The 15,179-nt window shown below is 42.9% G+C and overlaps 1 protein-coding gene across 1 annotated transcript in view; it reads left to right on the top strand.

The window, feature by feature from the left end:
- The first annotated feature begins 3,299 nt into the window (after positions 1-3,299).
- Positions 3,300-15,179, top strand: part of fam166b (family with sequence similarity 166 member B) — a 39,599-nt gene continuing 27,719 nt past the window's right edge. The window contains exons 1-2 of the mRNA XM_041196471.1: positions 3,300-3,649; positions 13,486-13,724. Of these exons, the coding sequence (XP_041052405.1) occupies positions 3,582-3,649; positions 13,486-13,724 (307 nt within the window). The 5' untranslated portion in view covers positions 3,300-3,581. The remainder of the gene's footprint in view (positions 3,650-13,485; positions 13,725-15,179) is intronic.

Genomic DNA, 15,179 nt, shown 5'->3' with positions numbered 1-15,179 from the left:
GACCTGCTCTTGTAGCCACAGTATTTATATGGCTAGTCCAGTTCAGTTTCTGATCAATAGTAACCCCCAGGATGTTGATTGTGGGGGATTCAGCGATGGTAATGCCATTGAACTTCAAGGGGCGATGATTAGATTCTCAGTTGTTGGAGATAGTCTTTGCCTGACACTTGTGTGGCGCGAATGTTACTTGCCACTTGTCAGCCCAAGCCTGGATATTGTCCAGGTCTTGCTGCATTTGGACATGGACTGCTTCAGTACCTGAGAAGTTGCAAATGGTGCTGAAAATTATGCAATTATCAGCGAGCGGCCTCACTTCTGCCATATGATGGAAGGAAGGTCATTGATGAAGCAGCGGAAGGTGGTTGTGACTGGAACACAACCCTGAGGAACTCCTATAGTGATGTCCTGGAGCTGGGTTGATTGACCTCCAACAACTACAACTCCTTTGTGCTACGTATGACTACAACCAACAGAGAGTTTATCCCCAATTCCCATTGACTCCATTTTTGCTAGGGCTTTTTGATGCTGCACTTGATCAAATGCTGCCTTGATGTCAAGGGCAGTCACGTCAAGGGCAGACACTCTCATCTCACCTCTGGAGTTCAGCTCTTTTGGCCACGTTTGAACCAAAGCTGTAATGAGGTCAGGAGCTGATTGGCCCTGGTGGAACCCGAACTGAGCATCAGTGAGCAGGTTATTACTAAGCAAGTGCAGCTTGAAAGCACTGTTGATGACCCCTTCCATCACTTTACTGATGATCAAGAGTAAACTGATGGGACAGTAATTGGTCGGGTTGGATTTGTCCTGCTTTTTGTGTACAGGAGGCCAAGATGGATCATCCACTCAGCACTTGACGCTGAAGAGTGTTGCAAATGCCTTTTCTTTTGCACTGATGTGCTGGGCTCCTCCATCATTGAGGATGGGGATATTTGTGAGCCTCTTCCTCCCGTGAGTTGCTTAATTGTCCACCACCATTCACAACTGGATGTGACAGGACAGCAGAGCTTAGGTCTGATCCGTTGGTTGTGAAATTGCTTAGCCCTGTCTATCACTTGCTGCTTATGCTATTTGGCACGCAAGTAGTCCTGTGTTATAGCTTCATCAGGTTGACACTTCATTTTTATGCTCCTGGAGTTGATCCCCTGGCTTGCTGGTAATGGTAGAGTTTTTTTTTCATGGGATGTGGGCATCACTGACTAGGCCATCATTCATTGCCCATCCCTAATTGCCCTCTTTCAGAGGGCATTTTTAAGTGTCAACCGCATTGGGGGATATACCGGGCCGTGAGGTTACAGATTGTGGTTGAATACAATTCTGCTGCTGCAGATGGCCCACAGCGCTCCATGGATACCAAGTCTTGAGTTGCCAGGCATGTTCAAAAACTATCCCATTTAGCATGATGGTAGTGCCACACCACACGATGAAGGGTATCCTTAATGTGAAGAAAGGACTTGGTCTCCACAAAGACTTTGCAGTGGTTACTCCTACATTACTGTCATGAACAGAAACATCCGTGGCAGGCAGGTTGGTGAGGATAAGGTCAAGTATGTTTTTTCCTCTTGTTGGTTCCCTCACCATCTGCCACAGACCCTGTCTAGCAGCTATGTCCTTCAGCTTGGTCAGTAGTGGTGCTACTGAGCCACTCTTGAAGTTCCCCACCCAGAGTACTCTCTGCACCCTTGCCACCCTCACTGCTTCTTCCAAGTGGTTTTCAACAGGGCGGAGCACTGATTCATCAGCTGTGGGGGAGGTTGGTCATGGAGGCGGTCCATGGTAATCAGCAGGAGATTTCCTGGCCCATGTTTGACCTGATGCCATGAGACTTTATTGGGTCCAGAGTTGATTTTAAGGACTCCCAAGGCAACTCCCTCCTGACGGTATACCACTGTGCTGCCACCACTGGTGAGTGATGGTGATGGTGGTGTCTGGGACATTATCTGTAAGATATGATTCCATGAGGATAACTATGTTAGGCTGTTGTTTGAGTAGTCTGTGAGATAGCTCTCCCAATTTTGGCACTAGCCCCCAGATGTTAGTAGGGAGGACTTTACAGGGTCGACAGAGCTGAGTTTGCCATTGTCATTTCTGGTGCCTAGGTTGATGCCGGGTGGTCCATCTGGTTTTATTCCTTTTAGGCTTTGTAGCAGTTTGTTACAACTGAGTGGCTTGCTAGGCCATTTCAGAGGGCATTTAAGAATCAACCACATTGCTGTGGATCTGGTGTCACAATGTCACATGCCAGACCAGCTAAGGATGGCAGATTTCCTTCCCTAAAGAGCATTAGTGAACCAAATGGGATTTTATGACAATCAACAATGATTTCAAGGCCATCATTAGACTTTTAATTCCAGACGTTTTCTGAATACAAATTTCACCATCTGCTGTGGTGGGATTTGAACCCAGGTCCCCAGAGCATTACCCTGGGTCACTGGATTACTAGTCCAGCGTCAATACCACTATGGCGCAGCCTCATAAAATTTTGTTAATTTTTAAAGAAAAATCATTAGGCACAGCCTGAAGCACCTTGTAGAAGATGCCCAAAAGATACATTGTAATGGCAGCTCATTTATTGTCATTTTTTATTGTTTATTTATTGGAGCTGCTGGTTGAGCAAACTACAAGTGAAATCAGGCTCAAAAAATTTAAAAATATATATTCACTCCACAATTTAAAGAATTTTCTCCAAAAGATACGTTTGCCTGTTCCTGATGCTGGAAAGAAAGACTTGCATTTATATGACACCTTCTATAACCTTGGTGTTCCCCAAAGCGCTCTACAGTCAATGAAGTCCTTCTGAAGTGTAGTCACTGTTGTAATGTAGAAGAAGCAGCTCTGAAAAGGTATTGAAATAAATTGCTAAGAGATGATGGAAATGCATTGTTGTGAAAACTGTTTCAAAATTTTCTACAATGAATACCAAAAATTATTTATTATTTTGTGAATTGTTGTTACATTAACAAGTCAACAACCAGCAACCACAATATAACTGCTTTAAACTATCAAATTATGAAAACGCAGATCATACAGTGAAACAACTTGTACCTGTAGCACTTAATATCGAAAATGTCCCAAGGTGCTACAGACACAATGCTATCAGACAAAATTCAATATTAAGACAAAGAAGGTGACCAAGTTTAATTAAAAAGATGCCTTTTCAGGCAGGTCTTCAGGAAGTTGGCATTGAACAGACAGCAGTTCATGGCTGATAGAAATGCAGAGATGGCTAGTTGGGTCAAATGTTTCTCACCCTCGAGATGTCACCTGCTGGTAGCTTATTGAAATGCTGTTTGAACGCCCTTACATCTCTCTGGGATCCGGTTGTCTTTTAAATTGTCCTTTTGGAATGTCCTTATCATTTAGGATGTCTCTGTCTGTATGGGATGCCCTTCCGAGACACCCCTCCCTGGAATACTCTCCATACAAAAGGCTTGTGTGAGATGTCCCTGCCCCTTGAGGGATGCTGATCTCCGCCCCATTGCCAGGCTGGCGCCCGGAGAGCAGCCGCCCAGAGCCATCACCGACACTCGGGCGCTTTTTCTCTGTTAACCGTATTGCTGAGGAGTCTCGACACTTACTGCGGAATGGCAAACATTTACCCACCGAAACTGAGCCCCCTGTTGATGACTCCGGAGCCGCACTATATACCTGGGTGAGCGAATGAGTTAAGTGAGCTTCACCGAGTTTACTGTAGGAGGAGGCTCAGTGTATGGATATTTTAAATTGTTCTTCATTGCTCGGGCTGAGGACAGACACAGAATGACAGATGTATTTGGTTTTATTTCTTAGCTAAAATTAACTTTTCCGCACGAATTTATCTTTTTTTAAATTCCCAACAGCAGAGGCGATACTGTTTAATGTTCCTATGGCAACTAAACTGGCAGGGTGCACTCAGATCAAAACAATGAGGGGATTCACTCACTCACTTTTTCAGAACCACTTTATCCAATTCAGGGTCCCGGGGCCTGTCGAGATGAAGAGATTCCGTCACCGTTCTTTTAAAATGATGGACTCTGTCCTTATTATAACTGGGGCCTCAGCTTTTCCCTATATTTAGCAATGACTTAGACGAAGGAATAGAGAGTTACAAGTTTGCTGACTACACAGAGTTCGGCTAATGGAGTATTGTGCTGAATCTCAAGGAGGCTGGAATAGAAACGGATGAAAGTTATGCCACAGTTATATAAAACTTTGTTTAGACCGCATCTGGAGTACTGCACTCATTTCTACGCTCTGCGCCTTGGGAGGGGTGCAGTGCATTTTCACCAGAATGATCCCAGGGCTAAAAAGGTTAAATTATGGGGACAGGTTGAATAGATTGAGTATCGATAGATTGAGTATAGAAGATTCAGGGGTGTTCAGATTGATGGTTGATACGGCAGATGGAGATATAAACTATTTGTTCCAATGGGGGAATTCCAGAACAACGGGGCATAGATCATACAGAGATGACGTCAGGAAGAATTTATTTACATAAAGAATAGTAAATACCTGAAGCTTTCTCCTTCAGGAAGCTGTTGTGGCTCAGTCAATTGAACGTTTCAGAACTGAGATTGATAGAGTTTTGTTAACTATGAGAAAGCAAAGAAAGAAGGGCTTGTGTTTTGTTATGGACAGAAGGGGGTTGATTTAAACAACACTAATTTCTCCCCTCACCAACCATCCGTAAACAGAAAGGTGTTTTGATTTGTTTCCCTCTTTATAAACAGTGGCATATTTCCCAATTCCTTGGTTTTGGTGTGATCCAATTTTCTATTAACTAGCCCACAAAGAACTTGAGATAGAATGAACGCAAAATGGTTAATTTATTTGCACGCACTCAAAATGTGAAAGGAGGGTCACAAAGCGGTCTCCACACTCAGACAGTACAGAGATGGAGAAAGGAAGGTTTTACAGTACAGAGACCACTGAGAAAATAAATATTGATTTGCATGAGTTCCAGAATCCAAATCAAAGTCCCTTTAGGGAGGTCAGTGGGCTTAAAACCAATGCTGGATAATTCACTTTTCCTGTGGTGTTGACTTCACATGATGAGGTAGGCTTTCACATATGAATCAGTCTTGTAGGTGATGATACAGAATTTCCAGCAGAAACAGTGTAGATGAGGGTCAGGTATTCCACTTGGGCAGAACTCAGGCTACATGTTAGATGGTAAACAGCAGGCTGAACTATGCAGTTCAGAAAGGCAATATTACTTGTTCCACAAACCAGATGGTGTCACATGACTGCCACCTCTCCACCAGGCCTTTGACAAAGGATGTGTATCCATTGTCTAGATTGCAAAGACTGTTAAATGTCTCAGCCATTAGGAATTGAAAGGAAGGTTGCCAGGCCTTTGCTTAGCAGACAATCCATCTCCTTCTGGCTAGTTGGGTTATTAAATGCAGATGGTCTTTGTAAAGCTCTCTTAGAAGTTGGGCTGTACAGTCCACAGGTAGTGGCTCCTCAGAGATAACGAGGTGTGAGTTTTCCTGAAACAGCAAAGTAGCTTCTTTTGTTCAGGGGTCGCAGACAGACATAGATTCAGCCATTTTAAAGGTCTTTGTTCAGTTTTAAAATCTTAGAAATAGCAATGAGCATATCTATATATATTTTATAAAAATATACAGTGTGAAGTCTTAATCCATCACAGTTTATAATAACACCTTTCACAACCTCAGTCAATTGTTTTGGACATTTGTTTTTGATATATGGTTACTGTCATGATGTAGATACCAAAGTGTGTAGATGGAGTTAAGGTACAGATCAGCCATGATCTAATTAAACAGCGTAACAACTTGAGGGCCTGAATGGCCTACTTCCAATCCTATGTTCCTTGTAAGCATTGTATTTGGAAACCTATTGGGAGATGAAAAATTTTCATCGTTGTCTTCATATTAATATTATACACAAATGATTCAATGATATATTTTGACAATGTTGCTCAAACAAAAAATTGCATTTTTTAAAGGACTTTGCCCCTTTAGTAGTACACTTTACTTTTCAGAGCATTTTGGTAGACAGATCTATACTTAAGTTCCTTACAAAAACCCAACATTAGTAAATCTTTACCAACTCACAATTATAATTAATTGTGGGAAATGCAGGTCTGATGTTTTCCCATCTTGTACAGTAAGTCCCCGTTTTAAGTCATTTTGCTTTAAAGTTGCGGAGTTTTTAGGACCGGTATTCCCAAATTGCACCTTCAATTTCGATTTACTGTTGCTTTGTGATGTTGCATGTCATTTTGTGTCACTTGCCATCATCCTTGCATGTCATTGCACGTTATTTTGCACTGTCGTTTTGCATTGATGTAGCATTGAGTCCCATGACTCAATTGGCACCATTCTGAAGCAAGTGCAACTGGAGGCATTCATTCGCACCTGAGGGAACTGCCATTTTTTCCCAAAACGTTCTGAAGCAAAATTCTCAACGAAGAATATCCAAATGAACAGAGTTTCTTTGCAAGGAAAAGTTGAAGCCTGGGCTGATCATTTCTGTGCAAAAAAGGCCCATTTCTTGACTCTGCAAGCTGAGCCCCAGGTTTGTCTGCTGTGAAACTTACATCCTGTGAGCCAGAAAGGCCATTCTGAACTCATGAGAGAGGGGCATTTGCTACTGTACGTGGGTAAAATTGCTTTCCTCATTTCAGGGCTGGTTCAGGTGAAAAATACAAGATGCAGTACTTAACCTTCAGGCACCTGACTCTGCAATCTTCTGATCAATTTTGGAGTCTCAAGTCTGGCTCTACAACAACTTTGCAGCAGGTGAGGCAGAGTGGCCATCTTAAAGCTGGAGAGAGAGCCCAGCATCAAGGTGCTAATCATTCAAAGCCACCTCCACTAAAAGGCTTTAGGAATGTCCTCAAAGCATCCCTGAAGAGGTCAAATATCTTCACTGACTTATGGGGTGGGATTTTACATTCCCACCACAGTCAATGGAGTTTAGAAAGGCTTGCCACATTTTACGGTCCAGTCCCTGCCGCGACAGGGCCATAAAATTCCTCCCGTGGTGACTGACCAAATTGGGAGAAGGTTCATTCGGGAAGGCACCAAACACAGAGACTTTATTGGGAACATGCAGAGCCGAGAGCGCAAAAACTTCCAAACAACTCACCTAACTGACACCCCAAGCAGCATCTGCCCACATGCATCAGAGCCTGGAGATTGCAGATTGGACTTATCAGCTATCTCAGAACCCATTGAGCCGGAGTGGAAGCAAGTCATCCTCGAAACTGAGGCACTGCCGAAGAAGAGAGGATGCTGAGTGTGATCTAATTTGGATTTATTCCGTATTTAAATATGTATTTTATTTAGTAAGTTATTTCAGCTAGGAATGCAACGTACTGCACACATATGGTACAGTATTTCAACTTGCACATTGGGGCAGAATTTTCACCTTGGCAGGCGGGAGCACCGATGTCAACGCGCAGTTGTGCTATAGTTCAGTCAGTGGGCGGCACAGTAATCAGCAGCGCGTCCGCCGACAAGTAAAAGGCCTGTTAAGGCCATTAAAGTATCAACTAAGTTAACTTTACAATTGGCGGGCAGGCAAAAAGGCCAAGTGGCCTTTGCATTTTTTTGGAAACCTTATCCACGGGTGGGATGAGGTTTCCAACATCAAATAAAAATAAAATGTTTTAAATTTCACATATAACATATCCCTACCCACGACAGAGACACATCAGGGGACATATTTTATAACATTTCTCACCAGTGCAATTTTCAGTAACTCAGTGAGGATGTACTATATTGTTTTGCCATTATAGAACAGGACAGTTATGCCTTCTAAATAAAATGTTATTGTAAAAATGGATCTAGCGAAATTCATGAAAACATAACAGATAGCTGCAGAACCAAATTAAGTAGATCACTTGCATAACAAAGAGTTAAATAATACTTACTTACCCTGTGATGCATTGACATATTGCTAGATTTTACACAAATTATACATCATACCAAGCATATTGGGCAGAATTTAATGGGCCCCAGCTGGCAAGTTTGCAGGTGGGGAGCCTGTAAAATTACCCAGGTGGCCTTCCCGTTGCCCTCTTGCCAGCCCCGACCTGTCCTCAATTGAACAGGAGGCGGGCGAGGCCTATCTGTCCCAATTGAGGCCCTTTATTGACCACTTAAGGGCTGCTTCCTGGGTGGGGATAGGCAAGCAGGTCACCTGCTCAGGCCTCAGCACAAAAGGGGAGGTGCCTCACTCATTGGGGCCCAAAGTCTGCCTCCCCCAGGGCTCCCTCCCCTCTTAATCTCTCTGTGAAGAACCCCCATCCGCCATCCCCTGCATCCTGAAGACCTCCACTCCTGTCCCTCCCACGATACCCCCTGAATCTTGGCTCTGGGTCTTCAACTCATGGGACTGCTTGTAGTCCCTGTTGTGGCCACCGCTTATGGTGGCACTGAGCAATCAGATTGGCCTGCAGCCCTCTTCCTTCTGAGTGAAGGGTGGCAGTCTGGCCTGCAGCCAACTAACACTCCTCAGCGCATTAAATGGCCGAGGGGCAGTCGAAGTTGGAGGGGATGCGTTCCTAGTTGACTCTTCGATGGCAGGGCAGGAAATTCCACCACCGTTTAAATTCTGCCCATTGATTCATCTGTTATTCCATAACTCTAAAATATGTCTCATCTGAGTCTTTAACTCTGTGGAATGTTATACCTGCTGTTGTTGAAGCTTACTCCAAACCACAGAGAAACTAGACTCCTAGGGCAGAATTTTGCCCTTGATGGGCGGGCGGGCCCCACTGACTCGTCAGCTGGTAGGCAGACGATTTCCGCCACCGAAATGGGCCCTGCCGCTATTTTAAGTGGGTGGGCCAATTAAGTCCCACCCAATGTGTCACATGAAAGAGCGCACATCTCCCTGAGGCAAAGTGCTGTCTCAGGGAGATCGCTGAAAGGCTGGCAAATATAAAAAATAGAACAATAAAAAATTCATTAACATGTCCCCCTCATGTGAAAATGTCAGACGAGATGAGACATGTTAATGAAATAAACAAAAAATTTATTAAACTTTTTTAAAATCACTATCAAACCTCATCCCGCCACTGGATGAGGCTTATAAAAGAAATCACCTACCCGCCTGCCTTTTGGGCCCATGCGCTGAGCCGAAGTTCACACGGGCCCCTCAAAATTGTCGACAATTGGCAAGTTAAGGGCCTTAGCAAGGCCTTTAATTAATGCTGGGTGCCCGTCCCGTTGCATACCGCACCCGCCGACCGAAATATCATGAGGCTGTGCGCTGACATCAGGATGCTCGCGTGACGTCAGCGCGTGACATTTTAAGCACTGGTGTGTGGGCTCCGCCACCCGCATGCCAGCCAGAAGATTGTGCCCCTAGACTCTATGACTCCAGGCTTGTCATGTAACAAAGGAGAGCAATTGAGACCAGTTATCCACAAATGAAGTGTGAAAGTCCAGCATTTTACTTCCATTGAATATCAATGGTCTTTGACCATGTTACTGAAACATCTTCTTCACTACTGAGAGACCACCATTTCTGTTGTGTATTAATGGCTATTAATCATGTGATTGAAACTATTCTATGAAACTGAGAATTTTTTATTCTAAAACCCTGCCTGCTCTGGAGCAGTCTGCAGACCAACATCAACAATACCACAGCTGCAGAGAAAGGCTGTGCCATCTTGCCTTCCAAGAACTGTGAGGCTTAAGTCTTTTAAAAAGCCTCCTCCAGCCTGTTTCTGAAAAGCTCCGAGTTCACCTGTAAAGAAATTGAACTTCCAATTATAACTGCCTCAATACATGACCATGTACATGACCTGCTGAACAGTTGAAGGAATCCTGCAGTTAATTTGGATCTGACCCCCACCCCCCAACCAACTCAACTTACCTGAACATCAATTCCAGAGAGGGAAAAGCTTGTTCTTCACTGGACTCTCCAAGCCTTGTGAACTGCCAACCACTCTGGTTTTAATACATGTAGAAGTGCACTGCCCTCTTTAATTGTATCTTTCTTGGATGTATGTTGTGTAATTGAAATAATGCAGGCTTTCTGGGATGAGTGTGTGAATAAATAATACTCCTTGTTTAAATCCATGAAAGTCTGCTGCTGGTGACTTTTAAATTGGCTGTGCACTACCAGAAATTTGGGAACACACACAGCAGCCTTTTCAAAAATAAACTACACTGACTACAGGCAGAAAGGAAGGGGAATTGGGGGTTTCAGTTTATCTCTATCCCCTGTCGGTAACACAATACAGTACCTGGCATTCTGAGGTACCTCACTACACTTACAATTGCAGGTTATAATTACAATACACATTTCATTTCAAACTTTCTCCAGTGCATATAGCCTGAGAGGTCTTATACATGTTCCATCCCCTTGGTGTACTATGGCCTTTACAGTATCGCATAGCTAATGGTTAGTTCCAAGCTAACCCCAATTTGGTTTCAGTTATACTGCATATTTTCCCTACTAAAATGCAGAAAGCACATCACAGTGACACAAAGTATGCAGCATAACTTATCCAGTAGATGGGTATACATAAACACACACAATATATACATAAGGAGCTCAGTGCTTTTGTAATGATGAAGCTCGAGGACAAATTTAGAACAGTCCTTAGGCCTCTCCATTTTGGTGCACGATGACTCCATGTGTAATGGATCATGCCTGGTTTTGGGTGTTCATTAATTTAGGCTCCAGAGTCTATGATTATACATTTTATAGCAAACTTCATACACCACCTACCACACGCAGCTGCACACTCACACCACAGTCATACAGGCAAGTACAGAAACAAACACATTCCCACACAACACACTGTGTACACTCTCACTGTATACAAAGTGGGTACATCATAACACTAAAAGTGGCCATTGCAAACTGACATACATAAATGTACATATCTCTATTATACATCACTGATATTTCTAACCTTTCATTTGTCATTTAGATTTTATTAATGCAAAACGTTCTTCACAAAGGCAATCTGATGGGAAACAAAAAACAAAAAATCCTGGAAATACTCAGCAGGTCAGGCAGCATCTGTGGAGAAAGAAACAGAGTTAATGCCCTGGATTTTAATGCATTCTGTAAGAACAACAGATTTATAGAGTGCCTTTAATATAATGAAACAACCCAAGATGCTTCACAGGACCATCATGAAACAACATCACACCAAGCCACATAAAGAGAAATTAGGTCAGATGACCAAAAGCTTAGACAAAGAGGTAGTTTTAAGAGATGTCTCAAAGGAGGAAAGTGAGATGGAGAGGCTGGGAGACATAGGGCAGAATTTTCCCCCCAATGGGGGGAAGTTCACGAGCGGGCGCATGGAGGCACATCTCCAATAATTGGGGGCGCATCACCATTTTACATGGGCAGGCCAATTAAGGCCTGCCCAGCATGACGTCCGCAAGGAAGCACTATGCACTCGAAAGTGTGCACTCATCTGCTGAGTGCTGCCTCAGGGAGATCAACTCCACATTAAAAAATGTTAAAAACAGAAAAAGAAAAATTCCCTGACTTGTCCCCTCATGTGACACTGTCACATGAGTTTGGACATGTCCATCATTTTTAGTTACACTTATATTAAATTTTTAAAAACCTACATGAAACCTCAACCTGCCCATGGATGAGGTTTCATTCTTTTTCTAATGCCCATTCTTTTTCTAATGCCCACCAGGGCTCCTGGCCTGCCCACCAAACTTAAGGTTGGATGGGCAGGTCCGATAACTATGTTAATTTCTTTGTCAATGGCCTCAATAGGCAATTGATAGGTTGGCGGGCGCACAGCTGATTTGGCTGAGCCCCCACCGACCTGAAAATAGAAATGGTGCGGGGTGACACTGGGAGTTCTGCCTGACATCACCCCGCGCCACCTTACGTGTTGGCAAGCGGGCTCCGCCACCCACGCTTGCCGACCAGGAAATCCTAGCCATAGGGAAGGAATTCCAAAGCTTGGGGCCTAGGAAACTGGAAGCACATCACCAAGGTTGGAGCAATTATAATTGGGAATGTACAAGAGGTCAGAATTAAAAGAACAGGAGGGTTATGGGTCTGAAGGAGGTTACAGAGTTAGGGAGGGGCAAGGCCATGGAAGGATTTGAAAACAAGGATGAGAACTTTAAAATCAAGATGTTGCTTGACCAGAAATCAATGTAGGACTTGCTGTGAGTTAAGATGCAGGCAGCAGAGTTTTGGATGACCTCAATTTATGGAGGGTAGAATGTGGGAGATCAGCCAGGACTGCCTTGGAAAAGAACATAAGAAATAGAAGCAGGAGTAGGCTATTCAGCCCCATGAACCTGCTCCACCATTTAGTAAGATGACTGATCCTTGACCTCAACTCCACTTTCCTGCCCGATCCCCAAATCCCTTGATTTGCTGTTCAAAAATCTATCAATCCCTGTCCTGAATATACTCAGACTGAGCATCCAGATATTTTTTCTCATGTCAGACTGAAATTGCTGTCCCCTTATCCTGAGACTATGCCCCCAAGTGCTGAGCTCTCCAACCAGAGGAAACAGCCTCTCAGAATTAACTTTACCAAGCCTTCTCAGAGAATTATAATTTCAATGAGATCATCTATCATTCTTCTAAACTCCAGAGAGTGCAAGCCCCCTCTACTTAATCTCTTATCATAGGACAACCCTCTCATCCCAGTAATCAATCCAGTGAATGTGGGGAAGGGGTGAGAACTGCTGATTTGAGGCCAGGAAACCCAGAAGTTTTTAACTGCTGGGCTCCTTTAAATTTTTTATGTCGGTTTCCTGCCTAAGGCAACTTGATTGACAGGCTGAAGGTTATTGGGGGGAGGGGTGGAGAGTGTTGTGATGAGGGTGGGGGGAATTTTGGATTGGGTTGGGAGTCCTGACTGAGTGAAGGTAGGGAGCCCCAATTCCAGGGATCTGGGGAGGGGAAGGGTGTCCCAATCACAGGGAATTCCTGATCGCACAGTGCTTATGATGGTAGTCCAGGGTTCAGTGGCATTAAGGTGTGATCTGATCGTGATTCAATTGTGGGGGGGTGGAAGCAGAAATATTGCATGTGGGCCATTTACTGGGCAGCTTGTTGAGGCTGGAAGAAACGCTCCTGTTCCACCTGACCCACGTGCACTTACCTCATGGATTCAACTGTTCTTGCCGCCTTTTACCTGCCAATTTTCCAGAGGCCTGAGAAGCCTGGTCAACATGTGTCAACAATAGAATGACTGTTAAAGTGAAGGCAGGCAGACTCATTATAATGTTTAAATGACCAACCTGCATCCCGCGAGTGAATTGGCCCCCTGCCTTTCACCCTTCCCTTGTTAAAACCGGAAGTGAGCATGTTTAAGATGGGTTGGATTTTTATTTTAGATATTTTGAATTTTAACTTCTGACATGACCCCAGACCACCCATTTTTTAGGTTTAAGATTCAGCTCAATGTTTCCGGTTGACAGCCTGATGAGTTCTGTAGTCCAACTATAATGAGATTTAATTCCCAACAAACATATACCTTCTTTCTGAAAAAGTAACAGCTGCTCTATGATATCTTTATAGATATGCTGGTTATTGTCCTCAGTATAAGTACAGTGTTGGGCAAAGCTATGGGAAGCTGACCTCTAAGCTGCTCACAGATCCTGCAATAGCACGTTCTGGACAATTACTTCTCCAGCCAAATCAGGATCAAGAAATTATCAATAATATGGGGCCTGAGCAACATCAAAATCTGCACCAGAATCATAAAGTCAGCAGGAAAAGCCAGAAACTGACTGACTTAATGGTCTCCGGATACACTGGTTAGTTACCTACTGCATTTTGCTAATGGAAGCTCGTGGTTTAATTCTTCAGGCAAATGTAATCACTAATGCAGGAAACAGCTAACAGTATAATTTATAACAAATTAGCTTGACAAGTAAATAAATGATTTAACAGTGTTCCTGCATGTTTCTTATCTTATGAAATTAAGAGTGACTGAAGAATGAGACAGAAAGTTAAGACCACCAAGCATCCAGCCTATCTTCGCTTCCGCAAGCCCAAGTTTACTGGCAAAACTGTAGTGCTTACCAGCATAAAGGATCATTTGACTTGGATATATAAATCACATTTCTTTAGATGTCATCACCCACGAAATTCTGGCTCCACGTCACTGCAATATTTGATAGGATTTTACATTTACATTCAATGCATGTGTATAATTGATGATACAGCAGGTGGTATTTGCAAGGCTGACCAAATCCATAAGAGAAACATGGCCACACTATCACAACAATTTGAAACTTGTATTTATTATGAGAAGGCTTGTGTACTGAAGCCAGAAGTAATGAGTCCACTACAACCTTTAGAGATTTTAAAGGTCAAATTAAAACATTTATTAACAAAAGAATAAAAAACTTAAACACACACACAAGATTACAGTTACACAGCTATAACAGTTTCAAAAGTTCCTACTTAACCAGGCTCCTAACTACACATACACTTTAAAGCAACAGTCCAAATGGATTCCAAATTTATGAAGTCATCCAGAAATGTTACCATAAGCACCCACTGGACAATGAACTTCCAAAGGCTTTTAACACAACTTTGGTTACTGGAACAGCAAACTTCTGCAGGGTGGCTCGAGGCTTTTTCTCAAGTCTGTTTCACACACCCACCTTTCAAGATCTCACACAGCCACACTTCACACAGCCTTCCATTGTTCTTTAAATATATTTCTCTCTTTTTGATCTGTAAATCCCATTACTTCAATTTGGCTTTAGAAGTTACTTTTCTCAAAATATAAAAAACTTTCATGTTCTCATTATGGCTAGTACTTTTGGAAAAATAAATGTAATCACTTTACCATACTTATCTTGCCAGTTGTAAACATCTTCTATGTCCTTTTGAAAATCAAACACTTCTCCACTTATCTAAAAATGCAAATTTCATTCACACTGCCTCTGCTGAGACTTTACCCTTGTTTTACTCAACTAATTTCAAATGCCTGTTTTACACCTCACTTCTTTGATAATTTAAACCTTGCAGTATAATCATCTCTAATTTAAGTAATTTAGCCACACACACAGAACCACACACATATGCCTGCTTTAAAATATCCCACAATAATATTAGGAAAAATATGATAGTTTCTTGACAATAATATATTTACACACACATTAAATGCTGTTTGCGTAGAATGTCCTTTATCATTTTTTCACTCGAGACCTGATATTAAAGAGGGCCATTTTTGCTTGCCTCAAAAATAATCACTAAGC

The sequence above is a fragment of the Carcharodon carcharias genome, chromosome 1, assembly GCF_017639515.1.
Source record: "Carcharodon carcharias isolate sCarCar2 chromosome 1, sCarCar2.pri, whole genome shotgun sequence".
NCBI lineage: Eukaryota > Metazoa > Chordata > Chondrichthyes > Lamniformes > Lamnidae > Carcharodon > Carcharodon carcharias.
The sequence above is the reverse complement of the archived record's forward strand: the minus strand, read 5'-3'. Positions and strand labels throughout refer to the sequence as shown.